General features: G+C 44.0%; 1 protein-coding gene across 6 annotated transcripts in view; it reads right to left on the bottom strand.

Annotated features, from left to right (window-relative positions):
• Positions 1–24,580, bottom strand: part of PROM1 (prominin 1) — a 150,964-nt gene that overhangs the window by 114,929 nt on the left and 11,455 nt on the right. For all 6 annotated transcript variants that reach the window (XR_012712583.1, XM_075261633.1, XM_075261634.1 and 3 more), the window contains exon 2: positions 22,833–23,215. Coding sequence is in view for 5 of the 6 variants with exons in the window: in XM_075261633.1 (XP_075117734.1) it covers positions 22,833–23,046 (214 nt within the window). In the remaining variant the exon portion in view is untranslated. The remainder of the gene's footprint in view (positions 1–22,832; positions 23,216–24,580) is intronic.

The raw sequence follows: 24,580 nt of genomic DNA, 5'->3' as shown, positions 1-24,580 counted from the left end.
CGATTAATGTCGTCTCACATGACATGAGCCGGCATAGGGAGCGCAAGCAGCAAATGCTTCTGCTTTTCGAAGAGTCACAAAATTGTGGTGTTCATTTCACTAATCTCATTCTTTATGGATTGCTCAATTTTGGTCGGGGGGGGGGGGGATTCAATGGAAGACAAAGCTGCTGATTTGTTGCTCATATCGCCCAGAAGAATTAATCCGGGATTAACACTATCTGACTGAGATGAACACCTGGCTGCCATAGAAACTGATACAGCTCAAGATTCACGGGGATTGTGACATAGCGGCTAGAACACCGGCTTATGGAGATTTCAGCTCCTGATGCTCGATTGTGTTTCTTTTAACTGAAGATTGTTGCTAAAACTTCTATGCATATTGCACAAACTATAAAAAATCATTTAAAAAAATGTAAAAATCCCAAAGTATACTTTTCCCTGACTATATATAAAGAAACCATGGGAAGAATATGCAAATCTGTCTTCCTTGATGTAATTAGGAAGTCAGCTGCTGCCTCAGTGTTGCAAACCAATAGAGGGCGCTCACTGGAATGTGCAAGCCTGTCTTCCCTGATGTAGTTAGGAAGACAGAATTCCAGTGAGGCCCTCTATTGGTTTGCAACACTGAGGCAGCAGCTGACTTCCTAATTACATCATGGAAGACAGATTTGCATATTCTTCCTATGGTCCCTTGCGAAGTGGAGTGCTAAAGGCTTAATAAGTCTCCACACACCTATACGGTGGTCTCTCCCTAAGGAGCGACAATATCCCCTTATATATAAATAAGTCTTCCATATTTATTACACCTATCCATTGAGCGCTGGGTCCCCCAGCGATCAGTATAAGGGGGGGGGAATCGAAAGTCCTCCCAAATCCTCCGCGTGATTATAGCACCAGTACGCTTGTATAACCAGCACTCCATCCACTTATATGGGGCTGCAGGCACTACCACAGATTATAATCCCACAGCCAATATAGCAACAAATGGAGTGCCGCTCACACAATTGCTCCGCCGATCCACTAGTAAAAAAGCTTTAGGGGTCCCCAGTTCTCCGGATTGGTGAGGGACCCGGTGATTGGACCCCAGCAAATTAGACAGTTATCCCCAGTTCAGAAGACAGGGGGAAGTGTCCTTAACAGCACAACCCCTTTGAAGCTGAGGCCACACTTTGTGGAAAAAATCCAAAGTCAGGAGTGGCTTGAAAAGGATTGGGAAATATATGAGAAGCCTTAAATGTTTCCCTTATGCAAAATCCACTCCTGGCTTTGGCTCAAAAAAATGCTGCAAAATGTGCAAGAAAAATGCTTACTTTTTGCAACCTATGGCTTCAGGGGTATTTCCATACCCCAACAGCTTTTTTTTTTTTTTTTTTTTTTTTTTTTTTTAGCTTGAATACCTATCCACAAGATAGGTCATCAGTAGCAGCCACCGGGCTTCTATACATTTGCACCTAGGGAAATGGGCTTAAGTCAAGGCTCACAGGCCCTGGCTCAAAAGATCGGTTTAGGCCTCCCTTACATAACTCACAACTAGCGGTCCATTCATACATTTTACATTAGGTTCACACTAGTGTTCGGCTCTCCATCATTTGGGTCCATATGAAAAAAAGTCAGTAGGCTGCTTGATACCATGATAGCAGAACCCTACAGTATACCAATAATCATCATATACACCCCATAGTGCAGGGGTAGGGAATGTACGGCTCTCCAGCTGTTGCAAAACTACAACTCCCAGCATGCATACTGGCTCTGCTGTTCTTGGAACTCCCATGGAAGTGAATGGAGCATGCTGGGAGTTGTAGTTTCACAGCAGCTGGAGAGCCGAAGGTTCCCTACCCCTGCCATAGTGCATGTAATGACAGTATTTGTAGGGCGGCTTCTACTTTTTACAAAGATGCTTTTCTTATTCTGCATTGCAGCTCCATTTTCATGTAATTCAGAGTTTTATTGTTGTGCAGAATAGTGTGACCTGTGGAGCCCCCCCTGGCTTGGACCACTGCACGCACAACCTCAGCATGAATTAAAGGGATTCTACCATTAAAACCCTTTTTTTGTGAATAAGACCTCGGAGTAGTCTTTAGAAAGGCTATGCGTCTCTTACCTTTAGATGTGATCTCCGCTGCGCCGTTCCTTAGAAATACCGGTATTTACCGGTATGCAAATTAGTTCTCTGGCAGCGATGGGGGCGGGACCCAGCGCTGAAAATACGATGGGGGCGTCCCCACTGCTGCTCGAGAACACGATCCTGCGACGCCTCTATCTTCGGCTGGATCCTCCCCTTCTCTGTCGTCTTCCTCTGATGCCTGCACAGTTGGCTCTGCCAGTGAGACACTAGTAGAGCCGACTGCGCATGCCGGCCGACGGCCATTTTTGGGAAGCCACTCTTGCTCTTGTAGTTCAATGCAGGAGCGGCTTCCCAAAAATGGCCGCCGGCCGGCATTCGCACTCGGCTCTGCTAGTGTCTCACTGGCAGAGCCAACTGTGCAGGCATCGGAGGTGACGTAGGAGGAAGACGACAGTGAAGGGGAGGAGCCAGCCGAAGATAGAGGCGTCGCAGGATCGTGTTCTCGAGCAGCAGTGGGGACGCCCCCATCACATTTTCAGCGCTTGGGCCCGCCCCCATCGCTGTGAGAGAACTAATTTACATACCGGTAAAAACCGGTTTTTCTAAGGAACGGGGCGGCGGAGATCACATCTAAAGGTAAGAGACGAATAGCCTTTCTAATAGGGGAGAACTACAATGATGTCACAGCACAGGGATAATGTGGATAGTAAATTAATAATAAACCGTACCACGTCATAGTACATAGAATTAACACAATATATTCTTTAATTACAGGTCGGCGACTTTGTTCCCTTAGGCCCATGTGTGGCTGCAACTTCTAGACCTTCCAAATTTTCTAGTCTTGGGCAAGCTGGGTACCAGAATCAGCAATTCCATTGAAGATGTATCAGAATTGGTGTTCTGGTCCAGTCTGGCAGGGACATGAATTTGGTGGCTGGAGCTCAGCATTGGGTCACGGATTGCTTGGAATTGTCCTCTCCATGTCTGTTTCTTCTTCTGACATTGAGCAGCAGGATACATTGTCTCCGGTATCGTGTGGTTGTATATAACATGTGCCTGCGGTTTAGATGAATGCCTGTAAAACCATGAAATGTCTCTTTTGTGCTATAAATATTACAGATCGGTTTCTGCTACCTGGTTATGAAAATCCTGAATGACAGGATTGTGTTTCTCTGGCCGTGTTCTCTGTACTATATTTATCTGACTGTTATGAATTATTAACCTGTTAGCGCCGCATCGTTGCGAGGAGTTTATTTACAGCTGCTGCTGAGCGTTTATCCAATATTAATGTAAGATCAGGGAGATTTTCTATTTCATGCTCACGGTCTTTCCTGGTTACATTGTAGTGAATGATGTGGTAGTCACTAGGGTTGAGCCGATCTTGACTTTTCAGGATCGATTTTGAAATCCGATTCCGATCATTTTTCATTCCAACCCGATCTCAATCCCAATTCCGATCCCAATGCAAGTCAATGGGATTTTTTTTATCAATCGGAGATCGGATTTTAAAAGCAATCCTATTCACTATACAGCGTGGAATCTAACAATTGAATGGTTTAATAGTTAGAATCCACGCTGTGTAGTGAATCACTAAGTAGCCAGAGGATTTTTTTTTAATCCTCTGGCTACTTAGTCCCCCCTGGTGTCCACTTACCTGCAGAGATGGCTGCTCCAGTGTTCTCCTTCTTCTTCACCTCCCTGCCACTCCACGCTGCTCTTTTCGCCTCACTGCCCCCGCCTCCCAGGTTATGAGAGTGTGGGCGGGTTAGGAGAGTGTGGGCGGGTACTGGGAGGGGAGACGTCACGTCTCCCCGCCTTGTACCCGCCCACACTCTCCTAAGCCACAAGCCCCGCCTTCCTAGCTTTTTAACACTAACCTGGGAGGCGGCGGCAGCGAGAAGAGCAGCATGGAGCGGCAGCGAGGCGAAGAACACCGGGCACCAGAGCAGCCATCTCTGAAGGTAAGTAACTACTAGAGATGTTAGCTAGTCTCCCAATAGAATGAATGGAGGCAGCCGGCGCGCAGGGGTTAAGGCTGTGTGCCGGCTGCTTCCATTCATTCTTATGGAACCGCAGCGGAGCCTTCACACTGAGTATACACTCTGCTCAGAATGAGCGGAGCGTATACCCAGTGTGAAGGCTAAGCAAAGCATTGTGGGAAATAGTACCGATCTCGATCCCACCAAAAAAAATAATGTTCGGAATTCCGATCGCGATCGTGAAATTTTCTCAATCGCCGATCGGAATCCGATCTTTTCCAAACACGATCGCTCAACCCTAGTAGTTATTACTTTGCAGGATCGGATCATCAGGAAGGCTCCTGAACAGGGAGGGGCAACACTGCTAGCGTGGGCAATCAGGGCAGCCATGGGCCCAACTGGATCCCTACTGAGCAACACCTTCAACTCCAAGTCTTCTCAGGATTAAGATAAAATTAAAGTAGCTGTTCTGTTATGGACACTTATCCCCAATGATCTGGAGAACGAGGTTCCAAACATCCCCCTTATGGCCTCCTTGTGAATGAAGCACCACTGTGCTTGCCTGACTGGCGCTCCATTCACTACTGGAGATTACAGTTCTGGCAGCCCCATAGAAGTGAATGGAGCGCTGGTCACACATGCGCACTGGAGCTCCATTGACAAGGAGACCTCAGGGCCTTTCAGTCCCCCAGTGCTAAGGATGATGGTTCCGCAACAATTGGGCACTTATCCCCTATTCACAGGACATGGGATAAGTGTCCATAGCATTGGATGCCATGTGGGAACCCAGGAGAGATGAGGGAAGGCAAGTATTATGGGCCTCCATTTATTGCACTCTGGATTCGCTCATCTCTAGGACTATCTCAGGTGGAGAAGACACAAACTAAAGAGAGAATTTACTCAGAATGATGCAGCAAACGTTACGGTTACAGAACAGTCGTGGTTGCTAAATTCTCGCCAGCTAGCACGAGGATTTCAGGACATCCCTACATGAAACAATAGGTTGACTATAACTGCGACACTTTGGTAATTTTTTTTTTTTATGTAGATTGTGAGCCCCACATAGAGCTCACAACGTACATTTTTCCCCATCAGTATGTCTTTTTGGAATATGGGATGGAAATCCATGCAAACACGGGGAGAACATACAAACTCCTTGAAGATTGGGGTTTTTTTTGCCCTTGGCGGGATTTGAACACAGGACTCCAGCGCTGCAAGGCTGCAGTGCTAACCACTGAGCCACCGTGTGGCCCCACTTTGGTGACACTTGTGACACAGCACTAGCACTTGTACCTCCAAGACAAATGACCCCTCCCAACCCAGGTGAAAAGACTCTATCCAGCCAACCAGTTGGAAAACACTTCATGGTTTGGTTTATATCCCAAGACTTCTTTTAAGTTGGGCATTGAATAGGTGACAGTAGAAGCACTTTTTTGGGGGAAAACGTATCTGCATTCTTTTTCCCAAACATCCTAGGAGATCATGTATGGCTGATAAATCCCCCTAAGCCGATACGATAGTCTTCAGTGAGACAAAGTACTCTTCTTAATTAGAGATGGGCAAACTGATTTCTAATTAACCAAATTCAACACTCATTTCTCATTAGATTTGGTTTACAATAATTTTTAGGACTATTATACTATATTGTAGAGGGTGGTGTACAGTAGTCCTGATTCTGGCACAGATGGAGTTTTTTCTCCAGCCCCCACCGTTCCTGAGCAATCGAAATGGTGTATAGCAACCCCAATGAATGTTTGAATTTGGCAGAAAACTAAATGAAGAAATTCAGGTTGACATGTTTGCCAAACACTTCTCTAACCCACATAAGTAGTTGTGTAGTTATATGTGGGATTTCCAGGAGTCCGTAGTATTTAGAGCCATACTAGGCATTCCCACTACTAGACTAACAGTCTTAGTGAGTCAATGTGTCCTGGGTTTGGTTTCGGTAACCCTCCCAGGTCATCAAGGTTAGCCAGTATAGTTACCCCGCTATTGCATCACCTCTCACTGCTCGGGTGGTTTGACTCGCTTCAGTACTCCTCCCTGAGATTGTGTCCCAATTAACAATTGTTACCCCAACTCTACTCTACATTTAAAGCCATAAATGTAATAAACAGGTCTACAGTATATCAGGATGTTGTGTGGAGCCTCTAGACCAGGGTGCTCACACTTTTTCAGCTTGTGAGCTACTTTATTAGCTCACCAAGGCAAAAGATCTACTAAGGCGGGCATGTGGGCAGGACCGGGGCGGGCTTGTTGGCGGGACTGGTGTATCTGTGGGCGGGGTCGGGCATGTGGGTGGGGCCAGGCGGATCGTGACAGCAGGAGACAGCGGCGTTCTGTGGCTGCCCAGGGATCCCCGGTGTCTGCTTCTTCACAGCGCAGGCTGAGAGTTATCTCTGGACACTGGCAGGCTGCGGCTACTGCTGCCCCGCCTGCCAGTGTCCGGAGATGACTCTCAGCCTGCGCTGTGAACAAGCAGACACCGGGGATCCCTGGCTGCATCCCGCGATCGACCCATACGTCCTTTGCGATCGACCGGTAGATCGCAATCGACGTATTGGGCACCCCTGCTCTAGAGCATTGCTCAATGTGACCTTGACCAGCCCAGATAAATGACCTATGCCCTTACAGGTACAGTCCTATGAAAAAGTTTGGGCACCCCTATTAATCTTAATCATTTTTTGTTCTAAATATTTTGGTGTTTGCAACAGCCATTTCAGTTTGATATATCTAATAACTGATGGACACAGTAATATTTTAGGATTGAAATGAGGTTTATTGTACTAACAGAAAATGTGCAATATGCATTAAACCAAAATTTGACCGGTGGAAAAGTATGGGCACCCTTATCATTTTATTGATTTGAATTCCCCTAACTACTTTTTACTGACTTACTGAAGCACAAAATTGGTTTTGTAACCTCAGTGAGCTTTGAACTTCATAGCCAGATGTATCCAATCATAAGAAAAGGTATTTAAGGTGGCCAATTGCAAGTTGATCTCCTATTTGAATCTCCTCTGAAGAGTGGCATCATGGGCTACTCAAAACAACTCTCAAATGATCTGAAAACAAAGATTGTCCAACATAGTTGTTCAGGGGAAGGATACAAAAAGTTGTCTCAGAGATTTAACCTGTCAGTTTCCACTGTGAGGAACATAGTAAGGAAATGGAAGACCACAGGGACAGTTCTTGTTAAGCCCAGAAGTGGCAGGCCAAGAAAAATATCAGAAAGGCAGAGAAGAAGAATGGTGAGAACAGTCAAGGACAATCCACAGACCACCTCCAAAGAGCTGCAGCATCATCTTGCTGCAGATGGTGTCACTGTGCATCGGCCAACAATACAGTGCACTTTGCATAAGGAAAAGCTGTATGGGAGAGTGATGAGAAAGAAGCCGTTTCTGCAAGTATGCCACAAACAGAGTCACCTGAGGTATGCAAAAGCACATTTGGACAAGCCAGCTTCATTTTGGAAGAAGGTCCTGTGGACTGATGAAACAAAGATTGAGTTGTTTGGTCATACAAAAAGGCGTTATGCATGGCCAAGAAAAACACATGCTACCCACTGTAAAATTTGGTGGAGGTTCCATCATGCTTTGGGGCTGTGTGGCCAATGCCGGCGCCGGGAATCTTGTTAAAGTTGAGGGTTGCATGGATTACACTCAGTATCAGCAGATTCTTGAGAATAATGTTCAAGAATCAGTGACGAGGTTGAAGTTACGCCGGGGATGGATATTTCAGCAAGACAATGATCCAAAACACCGCTCCAAATCGACTCAGGCATTCATGTAGAGGAACAATGACAATGTTCTGGAATGGCCATCCCAGTCCCCAGACCTGAATATCACTGAACATCTGTGGGACGATTTGAAGCGGGCTGTCCATGCTCGGCCACCATCAAACTGAACTGAACTTGAATTGTTTTGTAAAGAGGAATGGTCCAAAATACCTTCATCCAGGATCCAGGAACTGATTAAAAGCTACAGGAAGCGACTAGAGGCTGTTATCTTTGTAAAAGGAGGATCTACTAAATATTAATGTCACTTTTCTGTTGAGGTGCCCATACTTTTGCACCGGTCAAATTTTGGTTTAATGCATATTGCACATTTTCTGTTAGTACAATAAACCTCATTTCAATCCTGAAATATTACTGTGTCCATCAGTTATTAGATATATCAAACTGAAATGGCTGTTGCAAACACCAAAATATTTAGAACTAAAAATGATTAAGATTAATAGGGGTGCCCAAACTTTTTCATAGGACTGTATAATCTCCATTATAACACATTACAAATGCATTTTCACACAACACAAATGGCTGCATATCCACCAGGCTACCTGCAAAGAATGCACACATGGGTGGGTCTCCAGCATAATATCACATCTGGCACTATAACAGTTACATTATGGACAACATAAATAAAAGCAATGTGCCCATAAGTGACCCATAACAATAGTCAAATGTTTCTTTAGATGGGGGAGCTGACAGTGAAGGCAGTACAATGACCTAGCTGCAAATATACTTCAGGACACTTTTACTTGGGGAGGCCACCTGTATTGCTATTTCTGTTTCTATTACCATGCCTGTAAGGGCTCATTCACATCAGCGTTATGCACTCCGTTCTGCAGGTTTCCATTTCCTGCATAAAACAGAGGCAGGATACGGAAACCTGCAGGAGTCTCTCTCACCCATTCATTTGAATGGGTGAGAAAGCTGTCCGGCCGTGAGCGGCGGTGAGCGTTTTATGCTCTCCGCCGAGAAACTGGGTTTTATAATCCGGACACAGAGTCGGACATGCAGTACTCTGTGTCCGGATAAAAAAATCTGGTTTCGCGGCGGAGAGCATAAAACGCTCACCGCCGCTCACGGCCGGACCCGGTCTGAGCTTTCCGACTTCTGGCATGCAGAAGACGGAAAGCTCAGAACGGACAGGTGAACGCTAGTGTGAACCTAGCGTAACTCTAAGTGTTTGGGGGAAGAAGGGGACACATGTTTTTTTTTTCTTGTCACTGTGTGTTCTGTGGGAAAATGGAAAAGGTTTTTGTATAAATACCGGATTTAAAAAAAAAAAAAAAAGTCACATAAAAGTGGGATATATATGGGTGACACACAATGTTACCCATTAATATCTCATTTCTGTAAATAGTAAAAAAAAATATTCCTATCCCTGCAGCTACTTTCTCCATAGTAATAATAGCAGAACATCAATGGTAATCGTATTGTGGTAATATCCCTTCTGGGTTCCTTATATACTTGTTATGGAGTTGCCACATAAGCAATTCCCAAAAAGTAATGGAATTGCTATTTAAGTAGGTAACTAACAGGAACATTAGATAACAAGTAAACCAGCTACCTATATCCCTCACTGCTCTAGTTCTCAGAATCTAAGGCTACCCTGAGCTATATGGACTTGGTGGCTCAGGACCCAGGATGCGGTCTCACAACAAGGTGCCAGAAAACAAGGTGCACGTGCAAGATAAGGATTGCAGGCAAGAGAGGAATACACAAGCCAGGGTCAATAACCAGAAGAATACAGAAAACAGAGGAATATAAAAAGTCCAGGTCATTGTTGAGTCCAGGAAGACACTGATCAAGTCAGATCAACAAGGGAGCGAATAAACAGGAGAGTAAGTGAAAAATCAGTAGTACTCAGGGAGTTGTCAGAAAACAGGGCAAAGGTACTGAAGTTCTAGAAAACAATTGTAATAACAGGCACCTGAGTAAGGAACGCGACAGGTTAAAATACCTTGACTCAGCCCTTAATTGGATACTGAAGTACAGCCCTGATAGCTTCTGCATCTCAAACCTATGACTGGCTGAACAGACCCAGCCAAAGTTTGACCGGTAGGCACAACAACCTTAAAGCAACTGCTAAGTGTCAGATGCAGTTCAGAAACTCCTCCAGCAGGGCTACGTGGAAGAGAATGATGACAATACTCTTTTCAACCACAATGACCAAACATTTATTAGGCTGTATCACAACAATGTACATATTGTACTATAAGCTTATGTAAAGATGCCCTATGTAAGGCTAGGCAACATTCTTCAAGGTATTTCAAATGATATCCCTGGTCTACTAATATTGTATAAGAAACAGCTACAATTGATTTTGAAAAGATAACCTAGCCAGTACCACCTTCTTGTATTTATAGCGACAGCCTCGACAATCTATGGCACAGGCATATAGGTTCATACATAGAGTAGGTTTTTGGTCTATTTTGACAACCCACTTATAGAGCCAGATTTAACTCTTTGGAGCCTATAGGCACTTTAGACTTCACCCATCAACTATGCTACATTCAAGTTATGTATGTCTTTATAGTTTTTATATAGTTTTCGTGAGAAGTAATTGATTGACTAATATGGAGACTGCAAGGTATCCACCATTTCCAAAAGCTTGCAGATGTGAACCCAGCCTGATGTGCTGTTTAAGCTCTGTAATGTCAGGTGGGCGGTGTCAGGCAGGGGGGTGTGATTCAGAGCTCCAATCAGAGTCAGCCAGTGTCAGTGCTCAGAATCACACCCCTTGTCTGCTCCTGCCTGACACCGCCCTCCTGACAGTACCAGACTAAATAGTATATCAAGCACCAAAACTAACAGCATTGATTGCTCAAGAATGGTGGGGGATAGAGAAAACATCCCATCTGCACTAGAATCAGTGAAGCAGAGCCTATTAATTAATGCAAAGAGTTGGACTTGTTGGCAGTAGTGAAAAGTTCTCTTTATAATCTCCCCCAGGGTCGCCTTTATAGACAGTACTCAAGTGTGTTTGTGTGTGCACTGCAGCAGCTGAAATAATTGGAAATAAAGTGATGGAGTACAGTCTATCCTCCAGAGATCAGGGAGACACAATGCATTGCATACAGACCCTTATCTTTAATTGCAGTAATGAGTGGCTCTGGTTAATATGTATGGCACCTGTATGGTAACTGAAGACGGCTGGCGTACAGGCTGCGAGCATCCACGTGCACAGGAACATGTGCTACCAATTACTGCAATTAAAAACCGTGTGCAGTTCTTCAGTAAAAAAGCAACGTGTAACCCAGCTTGGTGGGCCCACAGGTGCACGTCTCGTTACAAGGCAGATATATGAGCACTGTGCTGTGACTGTAACAAGCCATGCACCTGTGTGTCCATCACATGACCATGGACTCCATTTTTTTTGTTTGTTTGCAGGACGTCTCTCCGTATTTTACTCATTGAACTTATTTCACACCAGGACAGGTTGTCTTATATACTCCCACTGTACTGCTCATGGTATTATATCGTATTGCACCCTGTAAGGATTTCATGCCAATTTGGACGTGGATTCTGTTTCCAAATCAGCTCAGATTCTGTCCCCCATTGTTTTCATCTGGAGGCAGAGATTGCAGCAGGCAATAAAAATAATAAGTGTCCTGCTTGATTTTGCCACGGAGCCGAGGCCGCCTCAGGTTCCGGACCAAAAAACGGGTAGCCGCGACTGAATGCCGATGCACTGCAATGGCATCCAGTCACGCACTCCGCTCCGGATTAGGCCCAATGAATGGGCCTGGTCGGGAGGAGGGGATCAAAAGGCGAATCAGCCTGAAGAACGCGCATGTCGCTTCTTTTTCCGGGAGCTGGAAGAAACGGCTTCCAGAAAAAAGAACTGACCGGCTCCCATTGATTTCAATGGGAGCTGTGTCTTTGGTCAGGATTTTGAGGCGGATATGGCCTCAAAATCCTGACCAAAAAACCCAGTGTGAACTTACCCTTAGCCGCAGATTTCTGAAACTGTAGACTCTCTGCTGATTAGGCTTATATACTGAGTTCCTTTCATTTTACATTATGTGAACTGCTCCTTAGGCTAAGTTCACATGGCGGATTTTGGTCCGGAATTTGAAGCAGGATGCCGCCTCAGATTCCAGACCAAAAAACGGCTATCCGCGACTGCATACAGTGCACCGGCATCCAGTCGTGGAATTCCGCTCCGGATTAGGCCCAAATAAATGGGACTAGTCAGGAGGGAGCGACGCACCATGGTCTCCCACGGCTGATTCCGTCGCGGAAGATAGGCCACGTCGCTCGCGGAAAAACTAAGTGCCCGGCTCCCAATAGGAGGCAGTATTTTAATCTGGAATTTGACGCGGAATCTGCACCAAATTCCAGACCAAAATCCGCTACGTGAACTTAGCCTTAGAGTAGGTTTTTTGTTCCGGGGCTCTGCTTGGAGTCCCAATGGAAACCTAATCCACATAAAAAGCAGTTACCTTAGAAAACCCTCAAACCTCATAGACTATAATGGGGTTCATGTGGTTAACGCACGAAAAGCTCAGAGAGAAAAGTGTTGCTTGCAGCGCTTTTCTCTCCGCATTTTTCATGCGGAGAGGGGAATGGAATCCCCAAATGCAGATTTGATCCCGGCCTTAGAAAAGTTTAAAAAAAACATGAAAAAAGAAAGTTATCCTAATTTAAATTAGTTGAATGTAAGATCTTTCGTCCAGGAACAATCTTTCGTCAAAGGATGGTTCGCAGCCTAGATAGCTCGTCTGATGTCATTGAACATGTGTGGCCAGATTGAGCAACCATGATGATTAATATGGGCTAAAATGTGTATGGTTACTTCTGCAAAATGATTGTTCATTAAATGGTTAATAAATAGAGATGAGCGAACAGTAAAATGTCTGAGGTTCGATATTCGTTTCGAGTAGCCCCTCAATATTCAACTACTCAAATCGAATATCGAACCCTATTATAGTCTATGGGGGGAAAATGCTCGTTTCAGGGGTAGGCAACATTCGATCAAATTATACTTACCAAGTCCACGAGTGAGGGTCGGGCTGGATCCTCCGAGAAGTCTTCTCCGTGCAGCGTCCCCGCGGCGTCTTCCGGCTCTGAATTCACTTGAGCAGAGCTGACTGCGCATGCCCGCACTACAAGTGGACATGCGCAGTCGGCTCTGCCCAGGCCCGATGCTTGGCAGAGTGAATTCAGAGCCGGAAGACGCCGCAGGGAAGCTGCAAGGAGAAAACTTCTAAAGGTAGGAGAAGAACCAGCGTTGATTGGCCGACTGTATAGCATTCGGCCAATCAATGCTGGTTCTGCATCGAACTTTTACATTCGAATAGCGAGTGGTACTCGATCGAGTACGAGTATCTCGAATACTGTAGTATTTGATCGAACACCTACTCGATCAAGTACTACTCGCTCATCTCTATTAATAAACCGTCTTCTATTACTATGTACGACCTTCTTTAATAGCTCTTAGGTTAGCCATATACATTAGATAAAAATAGGGTGTGATCCATACGATCGTTCATTGGCGCCATCACCATCAAAAACTAAATTACCCCATCAGGGCAGCTTGGAAAACAAAATTGCTCTGAGACTGCACCAACTGGCTGATCGTACCATACACTTCTAATTTTAGCCAATTTCCAACACGGCGGATTATTCTGCCATTGGACATTGTGAACGCTGGTAAAGTCTAACGTATGTAACCGCCTATAGTGTGTTCCTTGGAGTCACGCTTCCTACACCCCCAATAAAGAGAGATTAGAATTGACTGCACTAAATGTAAATTTCTATGTAAAGTTCTAATCCATCATTTGCATTTCAGTCTTCACCATCTTATCCCCATTGATTGCAATGAGCATTTTCCTTCATCACTTCAGTTACCACCTGCTATCTATTAGCCATGACAGTCGGGAGAGAAGATTTAACTAGATCTGCCTTACTTCTCCTCCCTTCGTAGGTTCTCCGTCATGAACAATCATAGGACAAATTCCCAACGTTCTCGGTGCGTACATGGTTAATGTCATCTGCGCCATAAAACCGGTTACAGTATATGGAACAGCAACAAAAAAAATGACAAAAAAACACAACAAAGTGCAGAACATATTCATCGCCATGGATTATAAATTGACTGACATATGGTAGAAAAAAAAGATTAAAGGATTAGCTAATTAAATCGCATGACTCAGATCTCCGCACCATCCCCACGTACTGTAGTGTTGATCTATACCAGGATACATGCCAGTAATAGATACAGGCACTTTTGGCCCAGTAGTTTCTTGTTTTGACAGGAGGAACGTTACGTTCTTATAGAGAGGTGGAGGAATCTGTAGGCGCTCTTCATATAGTATACAGATAGAAGAGGAGGATTCTTCCCGAAGTATGGGATCAAGGTAGTACAGAAACGTAGATGTCTACAGAGTAAGACTGTCTCTCTGATACTCTCTTGTAATATGTAAGCATGCAAACCTCAAATCTATAGGGAATTCAAGAAGAAAGAAAAGGTGTCACATTTCAGAATTCTAGAAACTGGAAAATATGGATTGCCTATAGTAATAGTGAACCACCAGTACACAAGACCATATAAATGGTGACCGACTATATGATCAGAGAGGATTCCTGTAAGGGAACTGCAATAGGAGCAATTCCACAGTAGCTGCTGGTGAACCCTGGGGGGAGGGGCACAATAGACAGTCAGCCCTAAGGTGAATCCCCCCGCTGTCCCTTCCTGCTTGCCAGTCCTATCCTAAGCAATAGGAGACAACTGGTCAAAAGGCCCTTCCTATATATGTGACAACACAGAATGCAGACAGGACAAACAACAAAGGGAGGTCAGCTATCCAAGGGTCCGGTAACAGTCAATCAATGCAGTACAGAATCATAATCCAAGAGAATAGTCACAAAGGAAGTCAAGGGTCAGAGAACATTAACACAATAGAAGCAGAAGAGGAGTTTAACAGAGAAAAAGTCTAAGGACAGAGTCACAATAGCCAACAAGCCTGTGTGGGCTGATGGCCTGTATATAGGAAGCCAAAGACCCGTCCTTGATTGGAACACAGGCTGTCACTCACACTTGCAGGGGTAGAATTAACCACATGATGATCAGAGAGAAACAAGATGCAGGAGATGGGTGTGGTGGAAACTCAATTACTGAGCAGTGTTCATGCAGTGCAAAGAAAAACACCAAGCAATGAATCAAACTGAACTCGCCTCCTGCACCGCAGCATGCAAGCGGAGGGTGGCGCAGAGACCTGAACAAGCAGAGACGTTACAATTCTATTGACGTTTCGGTTGGTGTATACTTGACAAATCTCACAAATTTTCCAAGAGGCTCAAGAGACTAAAAGGAAGAGTTGTCAAATCTGCTGGGTGCTCAAGACGAGGAAGGAATACATATGGTGGAACAGAAAACCATCAGATCTCTGCTCCTCCATTCGCCCACGTGATCGCCACTGTCTGCGACGTGGGCGGCCACAATGCTATCATTGTATGTGTTGCTTTAAGCCAAAGACAGCACAGACCATAGGAGACTTGTAGACTGCTCCATGGGAACAGGAGTGGATATTTAACTTTTTTAAAAATTTTTATTGCATGTATGCTGTATGGGGACCTGTATGGGAGCACTCTACTGTGAGGAGCCATTAAGAAGGCAATATAATGTGTGGCCACATGGGGCATTACAATGTGTGGGAGCCATTAAGAGGCTTTATACTACAAGGGAAGGCACGATTATTCTGTGGAGCAGAAAGGGACTGGGTGGGGCCAAAGGGCACATGGGCAGAATTTGCAAATATATAAAATAAGGAGTTGTGGCAGCAGTCCGTTGTAAAATATGGGGCACGACTAATGAGCCTCTTTGTCCAGCCACCAACTGTGCACGCTGGGCATTGTATGAATTGGTGCGTATACCTGATGATGGCAACCAAACTCCAGAACAGGTGGCGCGTCAGGGGCACATATCGGGCCAATGATGAGTTAATGTCACGTGTCCAAAGTACTGCTCCATAATAACTGTCCTTATTGATGGAACTGACAACGTTGTCCCTAAATGGAGGCCAAATAGCTTTGAGAACATGTCCAGCATCCTATAGAGTGGAGTATATAAGACCTTTAACTTGGCGTATGTTCTGAAGGCAGCACATTCTAGCGGAGGAAATGAACAGATTAATATACAGAACTGTGCAAAAAATTTAGGCAGGTGTGGGAAAAAGTGTTGTAAATCTAAATGTCATCACTATTTTATGGTGATCACCCTCAATTCTTCTCGGTACACTTGCAGACGGAACAGGATTCCCACAGACAGACTGAAGCAAACTCCGACTTGGAACCAGACGTATTAGGGCATATTGTATTAGTATAGGGTTATCTGTTACATCCATTCACGGTTATATTTAGAGGAATTGTCCTTTAAAGAAATTCAGTAAGCAGTTACGATAAAGTGCTTCTGAGTGTATACACATGCCGAGCTACATAATACTGACCACGAGGCATAATTATATGGCGAACATAAAAAATACGCAACGCAATACAAAAGTGAAATTGCCTACCCATTACATAGATTATACCGTACTATAACAACGCGTTCCAGCAATCTGATCAAGTTAATTCTACACAAAGGATTTCTTACTAATTTCATTACTTGGCTGAAGTTTTCACAACTGTTTTGGTTTAAAAAAAAACTGGTAAAAGGAAAAATAAAAATGGACTCGATAATATGGCGCAGGCAAAGCCACAATATAGGGGTTGCAAAGGTACCCATAGCCCAAGTGTGCAAAGGGTCCTAAAGCTCTATAATATACATCTGAATAGAAATACATGGTTGGCAGTGGCGGAACTAGGAATGGCGGGGCGCAGTGGTGAACTTTTGACATGGGGTCTCCCGACTGATGCCAAAGACCCCGACCAACTGACTGATCCCCTCCTCCTGAAATTCCTACGTACACTACTATACCCCATAGTAGCCCCTGCACACAGTATTATGCCCCATAGTAGCCCATGTACACAGTATTATACCCCATAGTGGCCCCTGCACACAGTATTATGCCCCATAGTGGCCCCTGCACACAGTATTATCCCCCATAGTGGCCCCTGCACACAGTATTATGCCCCATAGTGGCCCCTGCACACAGTATTATCCCCCATAGTGGCCCCTGCACACAGTATTATGCCCCATAGTGGCCCCTGTACACAGTATTATCCCCCATAGTGGCCCCTGTACACAGTATTATCCCCCATAGTGGCCCCTGTACACAGTATTATGCCCCTTAATGGCCCCTGCACACAGTATTATCCCCCATAGTGGCTCCTGCATACAGTATTATGTCCCATAGTGGCCCCTGCACACAGTATTATGCCCCATAGTGGCCCCTGCACACAGTATTATGTCCCATAGTGGCCCCTGCACACAGTATTATCCCCCATAGTGGCCCCTGCACACAGTATTATGCCCCATAGTGGCCCCTGCACACAGTATTATACCCCATAGTGGCCCCTTTACACAGTATTATGCCCCATAGTGGCCCCTGCATACATTATTATGTCCCATAGTGGCCCCTGTACACAGTATTATCCCCCATAGTGGCCCCTGTACACAGTATTATCCCCCATAGTGGCCCCTGTACACAGTATTATCCCCCATAGTGGCCCCTGTACACAGTATTATCCCCCATAGTGGCCCCTGTACACAGTATTATGCCCCATAGTGGCTCCTGCATACAGTATTATGTCCCATAGTGGCCCCTGCACACAGTATTATCCCCCATAGTGGCCCCTGCACACAGTATTATGCCCCATAGTGGCCTCTGTACACAGTATTATGCCCCATAGTGGCCCCTGCACACAGTATTATGTCCCATAGTGGCCCCTGCACACAGTATTATAGCCCATAGTGGCCCCTGTACACAGTATTATGCCCCATAGGGGCCCCTGCAAACAGTATTATGCTTCATCGTGGATACCCATGAACAATTATTATACTCATGGATCTTTTCAGACCCCAGACCCATTCAGACCCAATATAATAATTGGAGACCCAGTGGAGGATAAAAACATAAAAAAAACACTGATACTTACCTCTCCCTGGCTCCGCATGGTCCCTGCTGATGGTGGCCATCTTCAATGACATCCAGGACGTCACGTAACCTGGAGGCCTGGGTCGCGACGCATCACGTCAGAAATGTCACTGAAGTAGGCCCGAAGCCTGTCCAGATGTGAGCAACACTGTTTTATATGTTCCCTCACCTCTCCTGGGCCTCTGATCATTATACTCGGGGGGGGGGGGGGGGGCTGAAAAACCCCTGAGTATAATAATAGTGTTTGTGGGGCCCGCGGCATCATTTAAATAGGGCCCGTTACTGTCTGGAGTAACTCCAGCCGGTAATGGCCTATTAGAAAAACAAACAAAAAAGCTACCCCGGTAGTTACGCCCCTGAAGGTTGGGTATTCCCCAATATCTGAAAGGGGCAAGTGTAAAAAACTTGGGGAGAGCAGACCAACTATATGGAATGAGCTGCCATATTCACTGTCTAAGCTTTGTTTCGTTGTTTTCCCAGGAAAGACCGGGTTGCCCTATATGACTGGAGTCCAGGCCGTTGTCTTATGCCCGCTTGGCACTCCATAGATGAAAATGTTGAACATTGTCAAACTATCAACAATTCAGGTAAAAAAAAAAAAATTGCAGTCAATTTTTTTGTTCTGGAGGAAAACCATGCCAGAAAACTGGACCTATGTGAACATACTTGAAAGGGGAGGTTCAGGATTTATCTTTTGGAGAGGCCATAAATACCCCTGTTTCCCCAAAAATAAGACATCCCCCCCCCTTCACCTCCTGGACCACCTACAACCGGCAGTCATGCCAGCGCTCCGCTCAGGAAGTGCCAGCATGACTGCGGATTGTCCCCCGCTTCAACCACTGCATAAGACATCCCCCGAAAATAAGACAGGTCATATATTTCGGAAGAGAATTTAATATAAGACACTGTCTTATTTTCAGGGAAACGGGGTATCTGATCAGTGTGACACTGACAACTGTATGGGGTCGCTTACAATGTCTATACTATACAGGGTTGGTGTCTGAATAGTCGCCGGGTACCTGTACTACAGCTCAGCTCCCATTGACTTTGTTGGCGTCAGAAGCAGCCTGTCCGGCTGATCCGTGGAGGGGCCAGTTGTTGGCCCCCCCACTGATCAGATATTTATGACTTATCCTAAGGATAGGCCATCTATGTCATGAAACCAAATTTTAGCAGCCATACACCCCTAGTACCTATAAGCATCTGAACAAGGACACAATCTGCACAAAACTGTAGCTGATATTTCATCTTTTGATAAAATATACATGGAACGTATACCGTATATCATATATGACTATGACCTATAGTACCTAACACATACTATGGTATAATTTATTAAAACCTATTCCATATTTTTAATTATGTGATATCAAAGAATCCTAATCAGAAATCTCTCGTCGTGAGCAGGTCCCATCAAATTAAAGCCCCTTAGATGTTCCTCTTGGCTTTAAAACAGGTTTCTGCTCTTGACCTACTTTCCGGAGAATTGTCAGAGGACCCTGGAACAAACCATCTTCTAATTATCCAGCAAATTAATTCCACTAGCTTGAACTCTTTCACATGAAACATCTTTCTATGAATGACGTTTGGTGAAATTTGGGCTATGTGTAAAAAAAATAAATAAATAAAAAATTGCCAAGTACGTCTCGGGACCTATAAGAGAAAAGATAGATTTGAGTTTTCACCTTCTCCTGCCGTATTCGCAGTATACACACGCAAACCTAAAACTCCAGGCAGACTTTAGACATTACTTATTCTATTTTTGGCCTTTCGTGGACTTAGCGCCCATGTGCTCCGGTTTTCCCAGGACATGCTCTATTTTACAGCTAGATGTTTGTATCTTGTAACAAGGCATTATTTCTCACCATTCCAACACCAAAAACACTCTACATAGTCATATCAAAGCAAGTATGGGTTAGAATAGGCCAACGTCAAACCTGATCGGCCAAAGCGTAATTGAAATGTATGGGTCCGTACTTTTATCCACAATTGAGTCTGTGCATGCGGCCTTCATGGGCTTGTCTAGTTAGAAGACCCATTTATATACACCCTATTGGAAATTCTGAATGAATACGGGGTGGTTTTAGCCCAGAATGCAGAACATTTACAAAGAATGTTTCTCGCTCTGGAGGACCTGTCCTACATTGGTTGGAATGGACATAGTGTCATGCTTAATGTCCCCTGTAGTGGCGCTGCAGGAAAATTGCCCACTTATTGCCAGGTTTTCCCACAAATTACAGGGTTCTCCAGCAGGGGGACATGTAATGACCAGTTTATGGCCAAGTGCAAGAACTTCTCTATACTTTTCTAGAACTCTAACTTGAGTCCATGTCTGGTTCCATGGTTGTCTGGGGTTCTCTACAAACAACTCCAAGATCTCTTCTTGCTGTCGGTGGATAAAAATATTCATGTTTATATTGAGAGGCTTAAAACCTAAACACGTACAAGAGCATTCTCTTGTAACAAGCCTACACGCGCGCAAAAAGACACGCGTTATACAAACAAGCCATTGAACTCAATGGCTAATTACATTTTACACGTGTAAAATGGACGGAATACACGGAGCGTAGACAGAATACACGGAGCGTAGACAGAATACACGGAGCGTAGACAGAATACACGGAGCGTAGACAGAATACACGGAGCGTAGACAGAATACACGGAGCGTAGATAGAATACACGAAGCGTAGACAGAATACACGGAGCGTAAACAGAATACACGAAGCGTAAACTCCGTGTGAAGGGGCCCTAAGACTGGTTTTTCATGCATTAGTCTTAAAGGGGTGTTCCATTTTTCACACCCTGAAGAGTCTTAAAATAACAATCATTACATTGCACCTTCTGTTTGACTATATAATGTTCTACTAAATATTATATACTCTTATGTACTCATGTGAGATCTACTATGCGGGGTAATAGATCCCACGTAAGTACATATTATACTGTTATGCATTCTATTGTTATATACTCACATGGGATCTATTACATGAAGCTGGGTTCACGTCAGAGACTCCGCCGCAGATTCTGCCAAAAATCTTTCAGACTAAAAATGGCGGAAACCCAACAGACACCTGTCAGTCCCCATTATAGTCTATGGGGCCCACAGGTAACTAGTGTTTTAGTTGTCAGGCACCCTCGTGGACCCGAAAGACCCCGGCGCAAGTTTCAACCTAGTCTCATACTGTTATGTACTCACATGGGATCTACTACGCATTATACTGTTATGCACTCAGATGAGATCTCCTACTATGTATTATACGGTTATGTAATAGATCCCACATAAGTACATATAATCTTGTATATACTCACAGTGTCATCTAGCACGTATTAAACTGTTATATACTCACTGGAGATCTACTATATATACTTTTATAGTTACAACCAATCTAGCACAATATCTGGATGTTAATAGCTTGAAAAGGATCTACTTTTACCATTGTAGATTTGTGTCCGTTGTGTCCAACACCCCAGTTTATGTATTATATGGCTCATCCTGTACGTGGTATACATATAATTACTTGTTTAGTAATTATTTATTTTTGTGCATTGCCCTGTATTTCTATAGGTGATACATATTATACCATTGGACTCTACAGTACGTATTATACTATTTTGTACTCACATGGGATCTATTACATAGTATAAGGTTATGTACTCACATAGGATTTATTACATATTATACTGTTATGTGCTAACATGGGATCTACTACGTATTATACGGTTGTGTACTCAGATTGAATCTGTGTATTATACTATTTTGTACTCACATGGGATCTCTGCATTATACTGTTATGTGCTCACATACATTCTATTGTTATGTACTCACATGGGATCTACTAGGTCATATCCCATTATGTTCTTACATGGGATCTACTACATATTATAATGTTATGTACTCACATGGGATCTACTACATCATATCCCATTATGTTCTTACATGGGATTTACTACATATTATACTATTATGTACTCACATGGGATCTACTATGTCATATCCCATTATGTTCTTACATGGGATCTACTCCATATTATACAGTTATGTACTCACATGAGAGCTAATACATTCTATTGTTATGTACTCACATGAGATCTACTACGTCATATCCCATTATGTTCTTACATGGGATCTACTACATATTATACTGTTATGTAGTCACATGGGATCTACTACGTCATATCCCATTATGTTCTTACATGGGATCTACTACATATTATACGGTTATGTACTCACATGGGATCTACTACGTCATATCCCATTATGTTCTTACATGGGATCTACTACATATTATACTGTTATGTACTCACATGGGATCTACTACATCATATCCCATTATGTTCTTACATGGGATCTACTCCATATTATACTGTTATGTAGTCACATGGGATCTACTACGTCATATCCCATTTTGTTCTTACATGGGATCTACTCCATATTATACTGTTATGTAGTCACATGGGATCTACTACGTCATATCCAATTATGTTCTTACATCGGATCTACTACATATTATACTATTATGTACTCACATGGGATCTACTACGTCATATCCCATTATGTTCTTACATCGGATCTACTACATATTATACTGTTATGTACTCACATGGGATCTACTACGTCATATCCCATTATGTTTTTACATGGGATCTACTACATATTATTCTATTATGTACTCACAAAGGATCTACACGGGATACACATTTGACCATACCTTCCCTTGCAATGCACTTATCATAAACCTATTTTTGATATTGCATCCCATATATTCAATGTGAGTAGAAAGGGTTAACCTTCACATTAGAAAATAGATCTCTAGTGTATATTCCTGATGGCACAAATAATGATGACACTATTCCCCCATATGACATATGACTACAGTAGAATTATTCCCATTCACCAGGCGACATGTTGTATCCCACTTACTGTATGACATAGATACATATATACTTGTGGGCACGTACCTTGAGGAAACGCATTTGGCTGCACAATGTAGAGGAAGCCCTGTACTAAATGGAACAACAAGCCTATAGGTCCCGGCTCATGGTAAGCGTTGGTGTCATAACTTCCAGTGGGTACATATCCAAAATCCAATGGTTCATGGTTGGAAGAAGGAGATTTTTCAGAGATAGTATTTCCACAGAGAAGCAACAAAAGTATATAAAGTTTAAGAGCCATTGGTGTCACAACCACATGAGCCTTGGAGTCGGTGGGATTCAGATAGGACTGGCTTCTGTATGGTGGGATTGTGGAGAGCTGCTGATGTCCTCCGTCCTGAGCCTGAGCTGAACGTCTTCTCACTTGGAGGTAGGAAGGGATTTGGTAGACAGGATCTTACAGGTCACTGCTGGGAAGAAGAACAAAACCAATTAACATCTACAGATTAAGGATGTCTTCCAGGATACTAGGATGAATGCAAGCAATGGAAGCACCAAGATACAATATATTGTATAGTACACTATTGCTGAGGAGCCTATACTTTCTTAAAGACTACTATAATCCCACAGGAAAGGAATATTACACCATGCTGAAGGTGACATGATCATTGGTCGTAATGTACTTACATAAAAATGAATTGTTAACTATTGCAGTTCCCATATCAATCACTAGATGTCAGCAAAATTTAAAAAAGAACTGTCAAAGAATTGTTTTACGGCATGTTGTGAAAGAGAATGGATTGAAAAAAAGTTCATCAAAAAGTGAATGTAAAAAGATTGAAATGCTTTATGGCAATAAATTAGTAATAACAGAACAGCGCTGGCCTCATCCTGCTCCATTCTCTGTATAAGATGCTGAGAACAGTTAATAGATTGGGGTGGCAGATATTAGTGCACCATCCCATCATGGATTCTGCCACCCCTGTACGGTATACTGGTATCATTCGCTAGTAACATATTAGTGGTTTCTAATGGAAACTATTGTCAATGGCTAAAGCAACCCGAGGATTCCCTGCAGCATTGTCTAGACTAGAGCCATGTATAGGGGTTATAGGGTGAATACCAGGGAATGCCTTAGGGGGTGTCTACGCATAGGAATCTGACTCTGAATTTGTCAGGCAGAAAATTTTAGCTTCAGGAATTTAAAGATGATTTTTTTCTATTTGACAAAAAACCCATAGTGGCCCCTGCACACAGTATTATACCCCATAGTGGCCCCTGCGCACAGTATTATGCCCCATAGTGGCCCCTGCACACAGTATTATACCTCATAGTGGCCCCTGCACACAGTATTATGCCCCATAGTGGCCCCTGCACACAGTATTATGCCCCATAGTGGCCCCTTCACACAGTTTTATGCCCCATAGTGGCCCCTGCACACAGTATTATCCCCCATAGTGGCCCCTGCACACAGTATTATCCCCCATAGTGGCCCCTGCACACAGTATTATCCCCCATAGTGGCCCCTTCACACAGTTTTATGCCCCATAGTGGCCCCTGAACACAGTATTATGTCCCCATACTGGCTCCTGCACACAGTATTATGTCCCACTGTGGACATCCATGAACAATTATTATACCCTGGGATATTTTCAGACCCCAGAGTATAATGAATGGAGACGGAGAGGGGATACCAACATAAAAAACACTGTTACTTGCCATCTTCAATCTCGGACCAGACGTCACATGAGCCAGGCCGGTGTTGCGATGCATAATAACAATGGCCTGGCCTGTGTGACATCAGACTGCTGGAGCGCAGCAGAGTTAACTAACAG

This window comes from Leptodactylus fuscus, chromosome 1 (assembly GCF_031893055.1).
Source record: "Leptodactylus fuscus isolate aLepFus1 chromosome 1, aLepFus1.hap2, whole genome shotgun sequence".
In the NCBI taxonomy this organism is placed as follows: domain Eukaryota; kingdom Metazoa; phylum Chordata; class Amphibia; order Anura; family Leptodactylidae; genus Leptodactylus; species Leptodactylus fuscus.
The sequence above is the reverse complement of the archived record's forward strand: the minus strand, read 5'-3'. Positions and strand labels throughout refer to the sequence as shown.